Source organism: Cyclopterus lumpus, chromosome 23 (genome assembly GCF_009769545.1).
Source record: "Cyclopterus lumpus isolate fCycLum1 chromosome 23, fCycLum1.pri, whole genome shotgun sequence".
In the NCBI taxonomy this organism is placed as follows: Eukaryota; Metazoa; Chordata; class Actinopteri; order Perciformes; family Cyclopteridae; genus Cyclopterus; species Cyclopterus lumpus.
The window spans coordinates 10,976,769-10,993,945 of NC_046988.1; the positions used below are offsets into that span (position 1 = coordinate 10,976,769).

Here is a 17,177-nt window from a genome sequence, read left to right on the forward strand (position 1 = left end):
ACCAAGTGGATGACTGCAATAGTAAAAGTTAAAAAATATATATATAATGCGGCGTAGGGAAATTAACACACTTTAACAGTTTATTTTCAATATCTACATTTTATTTTAAAGTCTTGACACTTGTAAAATAGCATCATTGAAAACAAGCAAACATGTGGAGGGTTTGAAATGTAACAAATGGCTTTTGTAAAATACGTTATATTCTCAGAAAAAGACTTTGGTGATTTCACAGGCATTTCATTTGTTCTCCATCACATATCAATTAACACTGTACATAGTTATGAGTTGCATTGCAGCCTAGTACTATGAGAAGCTTCACTAGAACAGAATAATTCAATACTTGAATATTGTGTATTGCTTTCCTTTTCACAAGTCCAATTTCTGTAGGTGACTTCAAGCATGTCAGGAGCGTCCCTACAACAGACGACAACCATTCAACTACAGGGAAAAGAAAAGCTGCAACCCAGGTTATTGAAGCTGAAGAAACCAAAGTCAAGTCTGCACAAACTGTATTTGCAACAATGCGTAATGGCTCAGAGCCGTTTACAATTCACGAGATACATCCGAGGTATATTATTTACAAGTCTGCCATGATGGTACATTCTCAAAATACAAAAATCAGAAAACCAAGCACAAGTTTAAAAAATACTGCTCTGCAGTGTATCATAAGCACACCGTGGGGCAACGTAAATGTGTCCTTGAAATGACAACACAGTATGTTACCCATTTGGACACTAAAATTGAGAAAACTTCCAAAAATATGCATTTGTTGTCTTTCCATATGCTAATGCTGCTTCTGATGTGCCCCAAAAAGAGCAGTCCTTAAGATGAGGTGGTAGTCCGACCAGTGTAGAACAAAAATCCACTTGCAGCTTTTTGTTGCTTGGTAAATGATGATCAGTCGTCATCATCATCAGTTCTCGAATATCCACAAGATGTTTACACCAGAGAGGCCAAGATTTACTCTCCTGAAGAAAAAAAAGAAAGAAAAGCAAATTAATTATCCAACAGACGACAATCCAAGACAAACCGATCATTTTAAATCAAAATGCAATCTGTGCTTTGGTGTTTTACCTTTTTTGTTGAAAATGAATCACTATGTCCTTACACTCTGAAATGGCATATAGTATACGAGCTAGACAGTCTTTTACAGGTAGTAGCAGAAGTAGAAGTACTCACCCCAGCATCCCTGACTCCTTAGTCTTAATGAGATAAAGGAACATTAGGATTGTGTGGAACAGGTTGTTCCTGCCCTGTAATAGAAATCAAAATGGGTTCCTGTTATTGCAATTAAAGCATTTAGTAGTGGAAGATATGCTGATTAGTTAATTAATGACATATCTGTTCTGATGACCTGCATTTCTTGGCCTTTTTCCTCAGGGATATTTGTCACATGTGGTGATTATTGGTATGATGAAGATCGCTAGATACAAAGCTCTCTATGCGTTATCAGTGTATAACATGTCCAGTGCATCTTTGAACTTAAAATCGACTGACTCTTAATCAAGAGGAACAATCAGCCGATACGGTGGAACCCAGGCTTACAAGCAAACAAAGCGAGTTGACACGTTTACAGAATGCTGATAAACCAGATTTATTTCTCAAATGTCTTGTGTGTTTAGGTGTACTGATTTAGAATATCATGTCTCATTGTTAGAAAAGAGGGTTACACTGCTCCCACGGTTATGGTTATGTACTTTGTATTTATCACATTGCATTTTAGAAGCATTTGGCAAGTTCAATATGAGTTACAGTGCCACCTCAGGGACACCTATAAATAGTACAACTTAGAAAACTGACTTCTCTTGGTATTTGACTTAAAACCAGTAGCAACATAAGAGACCAAGCTGTTTTGTAGGACCCTGAAAATAGAAGAACACTGGTTGTTTTTGCCATCACCTTGGGTAAACTGTAGATATGTCCCTGGTAGATGAGCTGGTAGTGAGGGGGAGTTGTGCTGCTTTGGTGGATGCAGAAGAGAGTCTCCTTGGTAACATCTATGAAAGTTAACACAAAAAGGGACACAAGAACTGAAACAGCAGGAAGAAGTTTCAAGAGTAGAGTTTTTTCCTTCCCGTTTCTCCATTGTGTGTGTGTGTGTGTGTGTGTGTGGGTGCACCTACCAGGTTTCTCTGGGGTGTGGCTGAAGTGCTGAGAAGTGAAAGTCTTCCCATCTGGGTACTTTGGGTGTGGAGGCAGTCTGGAGTCCAAGTATGTACAAAACATGTGCATGAGGATCTAGGAGGGACAAAAAAAATGTTATATATTAAGCAGAGATATTTGGCCAACGTCCTCCATTGATGAGGAAAGCCACCCAGACTGCTGCTGTATCATGTTTGCAGCACACACCCGGCAGTCAAAAGACTAAAGAAGACCGTGACAAATTCCAAACACTCACAGTTGAGCAGTCAGTAAACTAGACATATTTGCATATATCTGAAAAGTTACGTTGTCACACTAATGCTGCGTTCACACTAAAAGCATTGAGAATATTCGCAAAGCTTTTGGTGTGAACGCAGCATAACTCGTTTCAACCTGTGCAGCCTGCTCTCTCACTGACATTTGTGTGACAATTCGTCTTATCCCTAGAAGTTTGTGGCCAAGAAAAACAAAACCCCTTTTGATGACAAGGTCGGACACAACAAGGCATTTGAGGACCTCAAAGAACTTGTGTATGTTTGACAATTTGCTGTCCTGTTAGGAACCAAATCAAGTAAATATCTGGCTAGCCCACAAGCGTGGTGTTTTTATGTGTGTCAACTCACAGCACAGTCAGTGGGGAGGTCAGTGTCCCATTTCCTGTTCTTCAGATTACCACCACCGTTCCAGCGGAAGGAGCTCATGCAGCCGCTGTGGGCCAGCTCTGACAGGACAGAAAGCAGGAAGTACATGAAAAACATACATGTTCAAGAAATTTAAAAAAAAATGTCTTCCACAATCATAATATTGTTGAACCTACCCTTTACGCGATCCACTAGATACTCCTGGTTGGGAGTGATGTCCAGATACTGAACAATAGAGTTTATAGTGGGGATGGATGAGGCTTTCATCACTGCTGCCTGTTTCAGGCTGGTTATGCTGGCCTCTGGTGGAGGAAAGAGTGAAAACAGGCGAGACTCAAAAAACATGAGAATAATGTCGAAATCACAGTAATAAGTCAGACATAAGTAATTTTTTAAGTGGTTGTTTTTTGGATACAATGTATGTAATATATGTTATACAGTTCCCAAAACAAATTGCTATCTTGCATGTATATGTTTATTTAAATGTTTGATGAAATTAAGAAAACCAATAGCAGTGCGAGGACAAAGCACATTCATGTCCAAAGATTCATGTTTCCTGCAGACGGTTTACCTCCGATCTGGAGCTCCGGGCAGCCCATCCTCCTGAGCTGGCTGTTGACAGAGTCGGTTTCCTTGACCAGGGGGACCAAGATGGTGTCACTGATCCACTACGAAAGAGTAGATGTATTTTCAGATGTATTTTCTTGATGGAAGTTTTGTAACAAAAAAAACAACAAATATCACTTCTTTTTTTTTAAAATGTAGTTCTGCAAATTTGTTTGAACACTCACATTTCTAAGCTTGGCTGTCCAGCTATCAATGCGGTCCACTACAGGACGACTGGTGGTGATTCTGGCCCACACCTACATAACAGGAAGGGAAAAAATATATAATTTCATGGTCATTATACATTTCACACAGCTGGCATGTCTCAATCAATATTATTTTATTGATTTGGGCACAAAAACAATGCATCTTTACTGACCTCCTCTGCAGCCTGCTTGGAGCCCAGATCTGTCTCATCCTTGTGGGCAGACGGGGCCAGAGAGCGGCAGGCCGGCTGGTACAGGAACTTCCTCAGGCTCTGGGCGTAATCTCCCACTGAGCGGTTGTAGTTCCAAAATGTTGGGCTGTGGCTCGGAGACACAGACTCTGGACTTCCTGTAGTGAGCATCAGATCATTCTATGATAACATGCATCCACATTTTTTTCAGCATTTACTAAGACTGAGATAATAATTACAAATATCATCTCAAGAATTGATCAGCAAAAGCTTTTAAAAACAACTTTGTCTTTATCTGCCTGTCATTTAGTGACTCTGGAGTGTCCTGCAACACTTGCAAACTTTACCTAACTGGCTGCGGTGACTCCGCTCCTCCTCTGTGCGGAGGAATCTCTCCAGGCTTTTCAGATCCTCCATGTAGTCCTCTTTGCTTCCAGGCGAGTTAAACACAGAGGGGGATGTGCGATATCGAGCTCTCAAGCTGGAGCCTTCTGCTGGTCCAATGCAGCTGGGGTAGGGCGAGGAGCCAGGGGAGGGACTGTAGTTCAACACCTGAGAAAGGAAGAAAGTAATGCACTCAATGTGAAGAAGGAGAATTACCTCTGAGGAAATTCATCAGATTACATTGACCCACCACATATCTGGGCATACCTTTCCGAAGGCCACTGAGGGGGAAAAGGGGCCCCCTGCACTGTTTGGGGTGGGTGGGCTACTGAGAGGAGGGCTGTACCCAGGTACACAGCTGGGGGAGAATTTAGGGCTGGTGGTGGCCGGCCGTGAGGGGCTGAAACTTAGCACGCTCTGGCCCTGCAGCGGAGATGACTGGGCCGGGGCTGGGGTCTCTTTTTTCTCTGGCTTTTGTGGCGGAGAGGCCTGAATACCTGCAAGGGGACAAACAAAAATCATACTTGATTAGTCCCATACTCAAAATCTAACAACCAAAGTGTGTTAACATAAACAAAATAAGTGAAAAATAACAAATCTGCAGACAACAGAGCCCTACTTGTGTTTCTCAGACCCAGTAGGTGATGCTGCGCAGGGGATACAGCAATGGTGGAGGGGGCCATGGTGTATTTAAAATATTTCCAGAAGTCAAAAAGGGCATTGAGGCTAAATAGAGAGGCTAGCACCAGTTCTGTAAACATAGACAGCAGAGAAAGTCAGACTTAACATAATTTAATTGAAAACATTGTACGCCCTTGTAACTCCAACATAAAGTGGGAACTCACCAATATACCAGATAGGCCAGTACGTGATGCTGAAGTAATGACTCAGCAATTTCCCTGACCTAACAAAAAATAAAAGTTAAAACAAGATAAGCATATCATCTCACCGTGCAATGGAAGAGTTGGGAGATTGGGGTGACACTCGAACAATGCAGCATTACAAATTGTTGCAGAACAGCACACTGTTGAACTTCGAGCAACTTACATTTCAGTGTAAAGCATGCCAGCTAGAGACACGTTGAGGACAGCCCAGGCCAGGACCACCTGACGAGCCTGTTCCTCCCTCCTCATCCTCAGCGCCTTGTCTATCATACTGGGCATCCCGTCCTTCGATGGGGTTAACATCATTAGATATGTTCTGTTCAGGCTGAGACAAGGAGCAGAGGAGAAACACTGTGAGACAAAAAAGCGAGCGTGAGCTACAGTCAAGAAGAGATTAAATAAAGCCCTAAAACGTACTACCGACACGTAGCGTGTGTTACAGAGCTGCTCACGATCATTTAGATAGACATCGAATCACAGTATGTGGCGCGACAACTCTGCATGACTGACAGCTCGAAGTAACGTCAAAGCACTTAGCCGAGCTGCTAGCTAAACGGTAAGCTAAAGTTCGCTAGCTTACATATAAACAATACCACAACTGGCAGGGAAGTATGGTTTCAGTGTAAATGTCAACAACCAAAAAACACAGTTATATACCAAAGTGATAAAACGTTAACCAAAAAGCACATACAACATGTAGAAAATATAAATGATTCATACCACGCGAAAGTGAATGACAACTGCGGCGCTGCATATTTTGTAATTTAACCGGAAGTTGTAAATCCTACTTCCGGTCACAGCAGTAGTACGTTCATTTGAAGTCTGTAGCGCAGAATGGGCAAAGCCAGCAATTTAAGAATTACAAAAAAATTCAAATGAGAAAGCAAAAATTGATTATACTCACGAAGATAAGAAAACACATTTTCTTCGGAGACATCATTTTCTTAACGAGTTGTGTAAGTAAAGAAAGAAAGAAAGGAAGGGACATGTCCCTGCTCTCAGTAAACGTTACTCGAGAGCAAACAATCATGTCTTTGATCATGGTCTGCTTTTAGTCACGAATTACATCGAAGGAAGATGGCCAGGTGGGGGCGCCATATCTTCTCCATATGGTGTTGCTCCGAATGACCATTTGTTGATGGGGAAGCAATGATCTGCAGTTTGTGCTCATGGTTAAAAAACAATATAGACACAAGAACATGATGGAGCCAGTTATGTGGTGATCCATGTTTACAACTCTCTCATGTACATCAGTCGACAACATGAAGCAGCTGTACATGTTCATTTATTAAAACATTCTGCAACACATAGGATGAAGCTACAACATAAATAATTTAATTATAACCTTAAGTCAACATTCACACAATGAGGAGGATCACAACAATGCCAAGATTCCTGTTTCAAAGAGGCTCAGTTCCATTGACACAGAAATACACATTTACATTTTTTTTAAATCCTGGTTTGAATAAATAAATAATGGCCACGGCCATTTAGCAATTACATATCTGGACTAAAAGGCAAGAATATGGCATCAAACATTTAATTGACAGTGCAACTCCAAATTAATATCAACCATTCATCCCATGTTATTGAGGAAGACAAAAAAAAGAAATAGCATGATTAACAATGAAAGTTAGCTTGATGAATCCCATCAACCAATATTACATAGGCCTGAGTTGAATGAAAAGATTTGAAAAGTTTTGTAAAAAAATAGTCAGATCTTTATGAGTCGTCTATAATATTAGAGTGATTTCACCAGCACTGATATGCTTGGGTGTAAAATGTGGCTATTAAAAAGTATTGACTAGGCAATCCAATGAATCACCACCATAACGTGGTAGAAGGGTTTGTGTTGTCGTTGCAAGACCAGGGAGGGAAGCTCACTCGCGAGCATTTCGAGGCCGGGCCTTGACACACAAAAGTGCCCCCCCCCCAAAAAAAAAAATCTACATGGAGCTGCTGCCCCGTGGAACCTCTCTGGCACAGAAGGAACCAGAGCTGGTGCGGGAGGTGGAATGGTACCGACTAGATGTATCATTGGGCTAACCTCCACGCATAGCACTGGTTCTGGAACAAAACGCCTGGAGAAGGGCTGGACTTTAGTCCGCATCACAAGTGAGGGTAAAACGGAGCATGAGGTGGACAGGCGGATCGGTGCGGCATCAGCAGAGATACGGGCGTTGCACCGGACCGTTGTAGTGACGAGGGAGCCGAGTCGGAAGGCAAAGCTCTCGGTTTACCAGTCCATCTATGTTCCTACCCTCACGGATCAAGAGATCTGGGTAGAGAGGGGCTGACAGAATGACATCGACATGACAAGATAATGGAATGGATGAAATGTATGATGCTGCAAATTAAATTTGACAATGTATCTGATAATTGGCAAAAAGTAGAGCACTACTACAGCCTTATTACTGTAGTAAAGCATATAAATAAACAAGACATCTCAAAAGGCACAGTGTTGTCAATGAGGGGGTGACGGGGACTTTTCAGAGTTATATCCTCCAACATCTACACCACAGTCTTCGTTGCTGGCTGAGTCTACAAGTCTCTCTACTCCTCTTCCCTGACCATCATCATTCTCCTCCTCCTCTTCTTCTTCCTCTTCCTCTTCTTCCTCCTCCTCCTCCTCCTCCTCTTCATCCTCCAATTCCTGCTCCTTACGAGACGCTCTTTCCGTCTTTGGACCTTTGCATATCTTGAGGTGGCGGGTGAGGTGGTATTTGGTGAGGAAAGCTTTGTGGCATTTCTCACAGACAAAGTCTCTTCGGCCCTCGTGAGAGTTCATGTGCTTCTTCAGGTGGTTGGTCTTGAGGAAGTGTTTGTTGCACTTCGGGCACTGTATGCGGCGCTCACTGTGGTAGAATAAAAAAAACGTGTGAAGACAATGCGCGCATTATATAACCGCCATTTTTGCTCTTTTACAAAAGAAACACCACAGTACAGAAAGTAAAACAAACAAATACTACAATCGCCGCAAAGCTGAACACAATCTTCAAGCAGGTCTAAACTGTTTAATTCTACAGCTTTGTCGAAAAAGCAATAAATGAGTTACTTACTGTGTGTGAGAGAACATGTGTTGTTTCAGGTCATGTTTCCTGATGAATGCTCGGTCACAGAGGTCACACTTGAGCTTCTCTGCGCCAGTATGGATGAGCATATGTGATGCCACATGGGATTTCTGGGTAAACAACTTTTCGCAAACTGTGCACCTGTAGTTCTTCTGACCTGTTGCAAGGGGGGAAAAAAAGAGTTCCTGAGGTTGTAAAAGCTTGGCATTTAGGGCAATACACTTTTTCACTTTACTGTATTGATCTACTCAAAAGGTTGTGAAGTAGATGGTCATTTGTTATTTTCTTTTGAGGTGCACTCACTCATCTTTCTAGGAAACTCATCAATACATAACACTCAACTGTGTATGAGGTTTTTATATGTGACTTCTCATATTTGGCATGTTGGGAGCACACAGGGGGGTTTATAATTATGACCGCTGAGAAGACTGCTGTTCCCAAAAATCAAACCAATTTCCATTTTGTTTATCCCGGTACACACCTGTGTGAATCTTGAGGTGCATCCTGAGGTTGCTGGGATCGCTGAAGGCCTTACTGCAGTATTCACACTTGTGAGGTTTCATCCCCACGTGCCCCATGAAGTGCACATTGAGCTTTGTGGATGTGAGAAACGCACGGGAACACATGCTGCATTTGAATTTCTTCTCCCGGGCATGACCCTGACCTTTTGCTCTGGAGGTAACATTATTAGAGTTTCTAGGGCTGCCGGCCCGGCCGCTGTTGTTATCACTGTTTGTTTGTCCTGCAGTGTGGGTGTGGCAGGGCCATGGGGAAGAAGAGGAGCTTGAGGTCCCATTAGTCAGCTTCTCTTCCCGGTGAGTGTGTTGCTGTTGCTGTGGTTGTTGCTCTTGCTGCTGCTGCTGCTGCTGCTGCTGCTGCTGTGGCTGTTGCTGAGAGTGGTCCTGCTGAGATGGGCTGTGGCTGTGTGGAGGTTGGTTATGGCTGTGGTTACTGTTATGGCTATCAAGATGAGACTTGAGCTCAGAGAAAGAAGAGCACTCTTTGCCACAACGGCAGATCTGGCCCTCGGAGACCTGCGGAACACCTGTGAAGACATAAAAGATGGTGGAATGGTCAACATTGATCAATGGATAACAAGTGGATCAGTGTGGCTTCTTTAAAATATCAAGACTATAATATCATCGGTCAGCTCACCCATCAGCCTGCAGTAGTCTCTGCTGTAATAGAAGAGCAGCTGCTGGTCCGGGTGGATCTCTGTGGTTGTACAGAAGAACAATTTACCGTTGGCAGGGTACGCCACCAGGTTCGGTTCCTCACAGGTTCTAAACACACATACATAAACACAGCGAACAGGGACTATTATTAACCTGTTGGCCAGACTGAAATAACACGGCAAAAGCGATAATGCACTGACAATTTGGGAGGAGCAAACTGAAGTGCACATGTTTATCCTACTCCAGCTCTGTGTCATACCTTGCTTTGCGGACAAACATCATCCAGTTGCACTCATTCTCATCCGTTGTTACAATGTAGAATTCCAGCACATTGTTGTGGTACATCTAAAATAGATGAATGGGTTAATCTACTGGTTTGGGACTGACTGTGACAACCCACGGTCCAACAAAAATCACTGCACTGACCTTCCATATTTGTGGCGTGTCCTTTTCTGGCCAATCAGAGAGGTCCACGTTGCTACAGTGCTGGCCCACCATCGGCCCAAAGCAGGTCCTTGGAGGAATGACATCCCGTGCAAAAACTCCTAAAGATGTGCAAAGGCACATTTCGTCAGTACAAACAGTAATTGATGGTCTGCAAAAAAAATGTTGTTGACCTATATACAATTAGAACAAGAGTAAAGTAAATGAATATAAAAAGGCATAATACATTCCAACATTGATTTTATGTTGAACTTGAACTCAGATACAAAACTTAGCACAATGTTAAGGAGGTTCTACGTTAAATGCAAGAATGTATGCGTTTTAAAATTCCATCTTGGAATCTGCAGTGGGTTTATCTTCCTACCAAGCGGTTCGTCTGCTACCGAGATGCGCAGGCACAGTTGACGTGGCAGAGAGAGGCGAGCCCGGCTTTGGATAGGGGTGTCAGGGATGAAGGTGACTGGGCCATGCTCTGGGCAGTCTGAGGTATACGAGCACTCACACAGAGTGCACCCTGGAAGACAGTAAAACCACAAAGGTTGCTTCAGGTGAGAGTCACTTACTACAATGTCATGTGCTTTCTTAATGTACATAGTGCTCATGTGACTTCAATTACAGTATATGACTTGTTTTTAAATGATATATTTCAGTGGAATAATAATATTTTACAATGCTTCCTCGCTGTATATGATTCCCAATACCTTTGTCAGATCTATAAAACACCATTTTCAAATCCATTGATCCAGTTTTTTTAACCCTCTGAAGGAACAATTACAAATACACACTCACAGATGGTGTAAGCAGTGACCATGTTCTCCTTGTTGGAGGTAGAATCCTCGAGCTGCAAGGTGGAGTTGACCAGCACCAGGTTGTTTTCTGGCCCCAGCGACACCTCTGCAGTGATGGGGGACACATTCACTGCCTCCAGTCCCATCCCAGAGTGCACATGAAGCAACACTGGCTCCAGTTGTCCCTGGCTGGCCATGGAGCCAGTGAGCACCACACTGACAACGCCTGAGTTCAACTCCCGATTTGAGTGGAGCTGCTCCCCGAGTCCTCCTGCTCCTCCCCCCACAGTGTTCCCCACTCGGCCCCCCATATGATCCTGCTCCATCACCACCGGTAGTTCGAGAACAGGAGTTCCATGGAGGGGCATCACCCCAGCAGATGAGTCCACCCCAGTTAATCCCTCATGCGACTGAGGCCGCCTTCCGCCACCGAGCTGCTGTTGGGTGTCAGACACCACTCCGTCCATGGTGGCCAGTTCCTCACCCATCCGGTCCGGGGTCATGGGGCTACTGACACGTGATGCCATGGCCAATCCTGTAGAGTCCAGCTCGTGAGCACCAGTCTGGTGGAGGTCTCCCTGGCCACTCACCTGTCTGGAGTCCATGGGCACCAGGCCCTGCTCCAGTGGGCCTCCGGGGCCACTGTAGGGATCAAGACCGGAGGGATTGTTGCTGGACACCGAAAGGGTCCCATCCATGTTAAGGCTGCTGGGATGGATATATTGAGGTGGTGGACGGTCTGCCAGATAGGACAGGATACCTACAGCAGGGAAGAAAGAGGGAACATGATCAGCACTAAAAGTAAGCATGCATGGTTAATTCATTAACTTAAATATGTTCAGTAAAGACCATTTAAGCAATCATCCACATTCCAAGAATCTGGCTGACTGCTTTGATCCTTTCAACACAGACAGATGAGTTGTATATCTCACACAAAAAGAGAACCCACCGGGCAATATGTGTCGGAAGTAGCTGCTCTCCAGGTGGGGGTATGGAGGCGGCGGCAAAGAGTAGTTCCTCTCTGGCAGGCCGCACATCACTCCTCTGTCACTCAGCGGACCCATGGGGAGCATCAACGAGAGGGCAGAGGGAAGGGAGCCCAGGGAGGGACCCAGGCTGGGGATGGCCACCGACATGCCTGAGCCATAAAAAAAAAAAGTCAAGAGGAACAAATAAACCAAAGATTAAATTGAGCTGAATGGGTAATGCTTGGTGTCTACTGTACTGTGCACAGCTCGAGCAAACAGGCCAGGCCGGGCGGTGTCTTTCCTTACCTGGAGTGGGGATGGAGTTGTGTGTCGGAGAGGTGGGCAGACCCAGGTGGCTGGCACTCACCGAGGGCACACTGAGCTGATCCATGCCCACAGGACTCAGGTTCATGTCGTTCATCCTGAAGGCAACCCCCACACGGAGCAACGAGACAGCAAGCCAAGTGACATCAACACAATTAGCTGCTTGTTTAAGTTTCGGACTGGTATTCAGACACAGGTAGTACACATGCTACGTTAGCTTCACGTTAAGTTAACAGTTAGCTACCTGAATTCAACAGATGATGCCCGTCCGTAACCGTGTACTGCTGAATGGTGCCTTCACGTGTCTCTCCCTGGGTAACAAAACACCTGACGTGAAAACAACGTAACTGTAAAAGACATGCCAATCACAATTATTATAATATATATATAGATAGATAGCTTAAACAGCAGTTAGCATGCAATTAAAAAAGCCAGTAAGCGAAAGTGTTGCCAGTGTTGTCACAGCTAATGTTAACGTTAGCCTGGGCAACTTGCGCCTCAATGCATCGTCACAACAGAGAATTATTACGCGTTAATACGTTAATAATACAAGATACACCTGTCACGACAGAACAGGACGCTTCGTTACAAAAAATACTGACTGTGTGAAAAGGAAGATGCCTTGAAAACAACAACATACCAGCACAATACCTCCCTGAACGGGGCCATGACGGTTTACTGCCAATTGCGCGCATGCGCGCTTGTGCTGTGAGAATGGGGCGTCTGTGGCTGATCACAGGTCAGTTCTTCTGTCCTCCACTCGCCGGATTCACCCAACAACAAAAGAAACTGCCAAAATAAAAGTATTTTTTCCGTTTTGAATTAATGTTATCTTGTGCTGTTTTGGACTGTTTCAAAAGACTACCTACACTTTTTACGGAGGGATTTATTGTCTGACTAACTGACGCTATTGAATGAAAGGCATACACATATTCATTATGATAAATCTGGTTACAAATGGTGTATTGACATTTTTTTGTCATTTCTTCAGTAAATTAAAAAAAAGCGAAATCATTCTGCCGAAATAATGTTTATAATGTTATACAATATTACAACACATATACATCAGATCATTTAAATACCCCAAATCCCATAATATTAACTGTAAATCCAATAATTGCATGCAGCATAGATACATTGTTAGGGAACTGCATTGAAATGCAACACGATAATTTGTTGCATTTCACATGTTTTGCGATTTGCGAGTGGAATTACTGACAGTGGCAAGCGTGTGGCAAGTCTGTGTGCAGGTGTCAGTCAGGTGTCAGGACAGCGGCAAGCGAATGGCAGTTGTATGGCACCCCTGGCATGTTTGTTTAAATGCATTTAAATATATTTTTCAGTCTTTTTTTGGCACTTTATGAAATTATACATGTACAATTGTTGAATAAATTAAAAAAATGTATGTAGTTTGTCGGAGCATATCTGCAAATACTGTCTCATCTACGACCACGGTCATTGTTTTGTTACAATTGTAAAATCAGTATATTGTTTTATTTTGAAACAGGACGTTTTATTTTAAAACAGGAAATGTCTTGTAACTTGTCAGGGGACTTGTAATCAGGAAGTGATGGAAGTGCATGGCTCAGTTTAAAATCCACTTGAGTCTGCTTGTATCTTATGCCTTTTGATGGCATCGTTGGTATGTATTGACTTGTTTTATTGTTACTTATGATCGCAGATGATTATTTTTGTGACAATGTTTAGTTTGGGAAGTTTTATGCACAAAGTCCATGAGTCATAGTTAATGACATTAAGTATATTTACATTGTGTATATGTGTAAGGTTGAAAAGAAAGCATTTTGTTTGTATTCATTTAGCCTTTTCTGTGTTTTAGTTTTACTGTTTCTTACGTCAATAAACCTGTGGACAACGGACAACTGTCTTCAGAGTCGTGATGTCAGGAAGGAGTTTGTCTAACTGCCAAGGTGTATCACGGCACATATACTGAGGGCAGCATAGTCATCTTAAAATGGATGTAATATCTCCCGGAGACAGTATTCAAAATTAAACTTGTTTTAAATTTTATTTCATATATATATGTACACAATATACAAACACACAATATACAGAAGGGAGAAATCTAAGGACAACATCACTGTACTGTTATTAGGATTAACATTGAGAAGTAATTGCAGCCACCGGCTCCATGGCCTGTGAACAATGTTTGGTGAAATAATAGCACACAGTGCACGTGGCCTATGTTCCCAATGCTGAGAGCATCATGGGAAATGACATCCTCAGAGTTGCTTTATATGGGAAATAGAAATGAATATTTACAAACATCTTTCTTTTCTTTTTAAATAAAGCTAAAAGGACAACACAGACGGACACATCCACACACAGGTCAGGGACTCGAAACACCGGGGTGAAGAGGTTTGACTCGAACAAGACGGGACAGCCCGAGGCGCAGACCCTGACCTGGAGACTTCACCGCTGGACCGAATGAAGTGGGGCTTCTCCCAACTTGAGCTAAGGGAGAAAAAAGAAAAAAGTAACATTAGCTTTCAATTAACTGAAATGTACTTGTTAACGTCTCTAAAAGGTTACATATCACTGCTGGTGTTCACCTGGTGGGTTCCACTTGGGTATTCTGGCCCCCATTGGGCTCAGAGGTAATGCAGGCGTTGATGTGGAAACTGAGGACGATGAAGCAGGTATTTTGGGTGCAAGTTTGGGCGTTGGAGGACTTCTCACCGGTGTGGAAGCTGCTGTGAGAAAAAAATAACAAAACTAAATTACAATGTATTTCTATACACACACACACACAGGGATTAACAGCGTCCCCCAAAAAAAAAAAAAAAAAAACATTTTTTGATGACGTTCAAGAAACTACCTGCTGCCTGCAATTTAGACTTTGATGGTTTCGATGGTTGTTTTTCTTCTTTAGAGGCCGGAGGCGGTTTGGTCTTCTCATTTTTTGTTTTGCTGACTTTCTTCACTGTGAATTCTTCATCTTCACTCTCAGCTGGTTCACTGAAATCGTCATCACTTTCTGAATCTGGAAAAGTGTCATTGTTATTTTACAGAGTAATTAAACAGAAACCAGATATTTAGGGAGGGATGACAGAATGGCAACCTGGTGTCAGTTTGGGCTCGTAGTCTTCATCTTCATCCGTAGGCCTGTTCTTCGGCTCCTCAGTGGCAGCTTTTCTTTGTCTGGAAATGGAAGTTGACTCTTTTTCTGATGTGATTTCATCCAGGCCTAAAGAAAACAAACTAATTAACAGCTGCAGAAAATGTTGATACCATTGTATTCTTATCATACAAGATTGAAGACAAATTAAATGTGCGGTAATAGACGTACAGTGAGCAAAAATAAAGGGAATTTACCCAAAGCTGTCAAATCCACACTGCAGTTGGACAGGTGTGAAGAGGTTGGATCAGTGTTTTCATCTACCGGAACACAAATCTGGACATCTGGAGAAATGCCACATTGATTGAAGTTGACAACTCTTTAAAAATAGAAGGGAAAAAAAGTATGTTTTCAAAGCAAAAATCATACCTTTATGGGTTGAAGACTGGTCCTTTATCCCACCTCCATTATTGAGCGAGGATAGTGTAAGAGCTGCTTCTAGATCTCTTTCGTACACTTTCACATCTAATGGTCTTCTGTGAAAAACAAGTTTCAAGCCATGATTAATATCAGGCAGTGTTACCAACCAAATAATTTACATTCATACAAATATAAGAATGACACATAAAAAACAAATCTTATAACGACGCACTACTGTTTTTGTACTAGAGGCCAAACTGAGGCTTTAATCCAAACAAACACCTATCCAAGTTCCCTCAAGTGACCTTTTGCCTTGTTGAACATAAACTTTTTTATGTATTGTATATTTTTTCCTTTGTTGTTTATTGGCAGCAAAGTTTTCCACTGCATGACCAATCTCGATTGAAACTTTATATGTGTGAAAGCCGGCAGACATTCAACCAACTCTGATTACTTTCACGTGGTCTATAAACTATGTTATATTATCTTGTCTACTACTGTACCTGCTCTTCTGGCTCGCTGCGGGTTGAGAGTTGGACTCCTGATTGGCGGACATGCTCGATGATTTCTTGTGCTCCCGTTTCACATCTTCTCGGGGCCTTTTGCTGGGCGGAGCCTTCACGCAGGCAAAATCATCATCTGTCACAACATGAAGACAGAACATGGAGATACAGTATGTTGGTGGTGTGAGAAGACTGAATTTGTTTATACTGTTTGTGTACACCCTGAACACCATGTTATATATATATATATATATATATATATATATATATATATATATATATATATATATATATACATATATATATATATATATATATACATATATATACACACATACATACATACATATACACACATACATACATACATATACATACACACACAGTGTATATATATATATATATATTTAAATACATTTAAAAAAAATCATATATAATGTATATAATACTGGTATATAAGTAGCATTGATAGAGGCAATAATTTCTCACCATCGTCAAAGGCTTTTGCTTCAGAGTAATTCACAACCCTTGTCTTCCTGCGTGTCAACATTAAACAACGTGTTAGCATTCAACAGACATTAACAACATCAGGTAAAAAAATAACACAAACAGGGTTTTAAAAGTAGTATACAAACCTTGGTGGTCGGTCCATTTCTACGGTCACGAGCTTTTAACAGGTTAACATTAACCACATCAACGTAAGGTCGGCTGTTATGTAAATTAACCAGCTTTAAAAACTAAAAATAATCACAAGCTAATGTTTGTTACCTGGAGAAGCTAACCGAGCTTTAATCGTTTCAAATGCAATCTTGCGTCCGATTATTCGCCGCGTGATGTGTCAACTACATAACAGCTAACTGTCATGTTAAACTGTGATATCTATATTAATTAATTTTAAGTTTTGTTCTGTTGTTTTTTTTGCTACAAAACTGTCAGATGGAGCGCGTTTAACCATCCCGCCTGAACCGAGCGGAAGTGACGTTTTGCGGATGAGTTTCACGTATACGCAAATGCGTCTACCGGCAGCAGATTCGTTTAATAGCAAAAAGTGTGCCATCTATTTGTGGCTCTTCAAAAAAGAATATAAGACTAAAGAAGAAAATAGTTACTGGTAGTTGACTTTGTCAACAAAAAGTAATATCAACATGAAAATAATTTAAAGGCCACGATAACTTTCTGCAAAAAGAAAATGTGTCGAATGTGCTTCTTTTAAATACCTTGGCGTTAGCTCGCTAGGGGAGTGGACTGGACTAACCTAAACCTTAAAAACGGTGCTCAGTCTGGTCAGTAATTTGTGTTTTTGGACACTAGATACGGAAGTATAAATATATGTAGGTAGATTGGGTCCAAACAG

General features: G+C 42.2%; 3 protein-coding genes across 8 annotated transcripts; all 3 read right to left on the bottom strand.

The window, feature by feature from the left end:
- Positions 1 to 79: 79 nt before the first annotated feature.
- tmem209 (transmembrane protein 209) lies at positions 80 to 6,072 on the bottom strand. 3 transcript variants are annotated; one of them, XM_034526720.1, is made up of 16 exons: positions 5,959 to 6,009; positions 5,775 to 5,876; positions 5,218 to 5,405; positions 5,016 to 5,074; positions 4,790 to 4,921; positions 4,438 to 4,667; positions 4,134 to 4,338; positions 3,769 to 3,944; positions 3,575 to 3,646; positions 3,355 to 3,451; positions 2,960 to 3,085; positions 2,766 to 2,863; positions 2,124 to 2,238; positions 1,900 to 1,997; positions 1,180 to 1,253; positions 80 to 968 (listed from the first exon to the last, which is right to left on the bottom strand). In XM_034526720.1, exons 1-16 carry the CDS (start codon positions 5,992 to 5,994, stop codon positions 914 to 916), a joined length of 1,863 nt encoding a protein of 620 aa, XP_034382611.1. In that variant the 5' UTR covers positions 5,995 to 6,009; the 3' UTR covers positions 80 to 913. The 3 variants fall into 3 exon arrangements, with proteins under 3 accessions (XP_034382611.1, XP_034382613.1, XP_034382612.1); XM_034526722.1 differs by lacking the exon at positions 5,775 to 5,876 and having other exon boundaries at positions 5,218 to 5,379; positions 5,959 to 6,072; XM_034526721.1 differs by lacking the exon at positions 5,959 to 6,009 and having other exon boundaries at positions 5,218 to 5,379.
- A 198-nt stretch (positions 6,073 to 6,270) lies between these two features.
- On the bottom strand, positions 6,271 to 12,552 carry prdm4 (PR domain containing 4). 3 transcript variants are annotated; one of them, XM_034526590.1, is made up of 12 exons: positions 12,465 to 12,552; positions 12,069 to 12,135; positions 11,807 to 11,922; positions 11,482 to 11,670; positions 10,534 to 11,292; positions 10,109 to 10,258; positions 9,727 to 9,845; positions 9,560 to 9,645; positions 9,281 to 9,408; positions 8,607 to 9,170; positions 8,114 to 8,282; positions 6,271 to 7,909 (listed from the first exon to the last, which is right to left on the bottom strand). In XM_034526590.1, exons 3-12 carry the CDS (start codon positions 11,919 to 11,921, stop codon positions 7,519 to 7,521), a joined length of 2,670 nt encoding a protein of 889 aa, XP_034382481.1. In that variant the 5' UTR covers position 11,922; positions 12,069 to 12,135; positions 12,465 to 12,552; the 3' UTR covers positions 6,271 to 7,518. The 3 variants fall into 3 exon arrangements, with proteins under 3 accessions (XP_034382481.1, XP_034382480.1, XP_034382482.1); XM_034526589.1 differs by having other exon boundaries at positions 6,306 to 7,909; positions 12,069 to 12,151; positions 12,465 to 12,534; XM_034526591.1 differs by having other exon boundaries at positions 6,306 to 7,909; positions 12,069 to 12,171; positions 12,465 to 12,520.
- A 1,272-nt stretch (positions 12,553 to 13,824) lies between these two features.
- On the bottom strand, positions 13,825 to 16,798 carry rad51ap1 (RAD51 associated protein 1). 2 transcript variants are annotated; one of them, XM_034526798.1, is made up of 10 exons: positions 16,592 to 16,798; positions 16,459 to 16,490; positions 16,313 to 16,359; positions 15,824 to 15,959; positions 15,330 to 15,436; positions 15,158 to 15,244; positions 14,904 to 15,029; positions 14,661 to 14,825; positions 14,395 to 14,535; positions 13,825 to 14,296 (listed from the first exon to the last, which is right to left on the bottom strand). In XM_034526798.1, exons 2-10 carry the CDS (start codon positions 16,473 to 16,475, stop codon positions 14,172 to 14,174), a joined length of 951 nt encoding a protein of 316 aa, XP_034382689.1. In that variant the 5' UTR covers positions 16,476 to 16,490; positions 16,592 to 16,798; the 3' UTR covers positions 13,825 to 14,171. The 2 variants fall into 2 exon arrangements, with proteins under 2 accessions (XP_034382689.1, XP_034382688.1); XM_034526797.1 differs by having other exon boundaries at positions 16,459 to 16,798.
- Between the last annotated feature and the right edge of the window lie 379 nt (positions 16,799 to 17,177).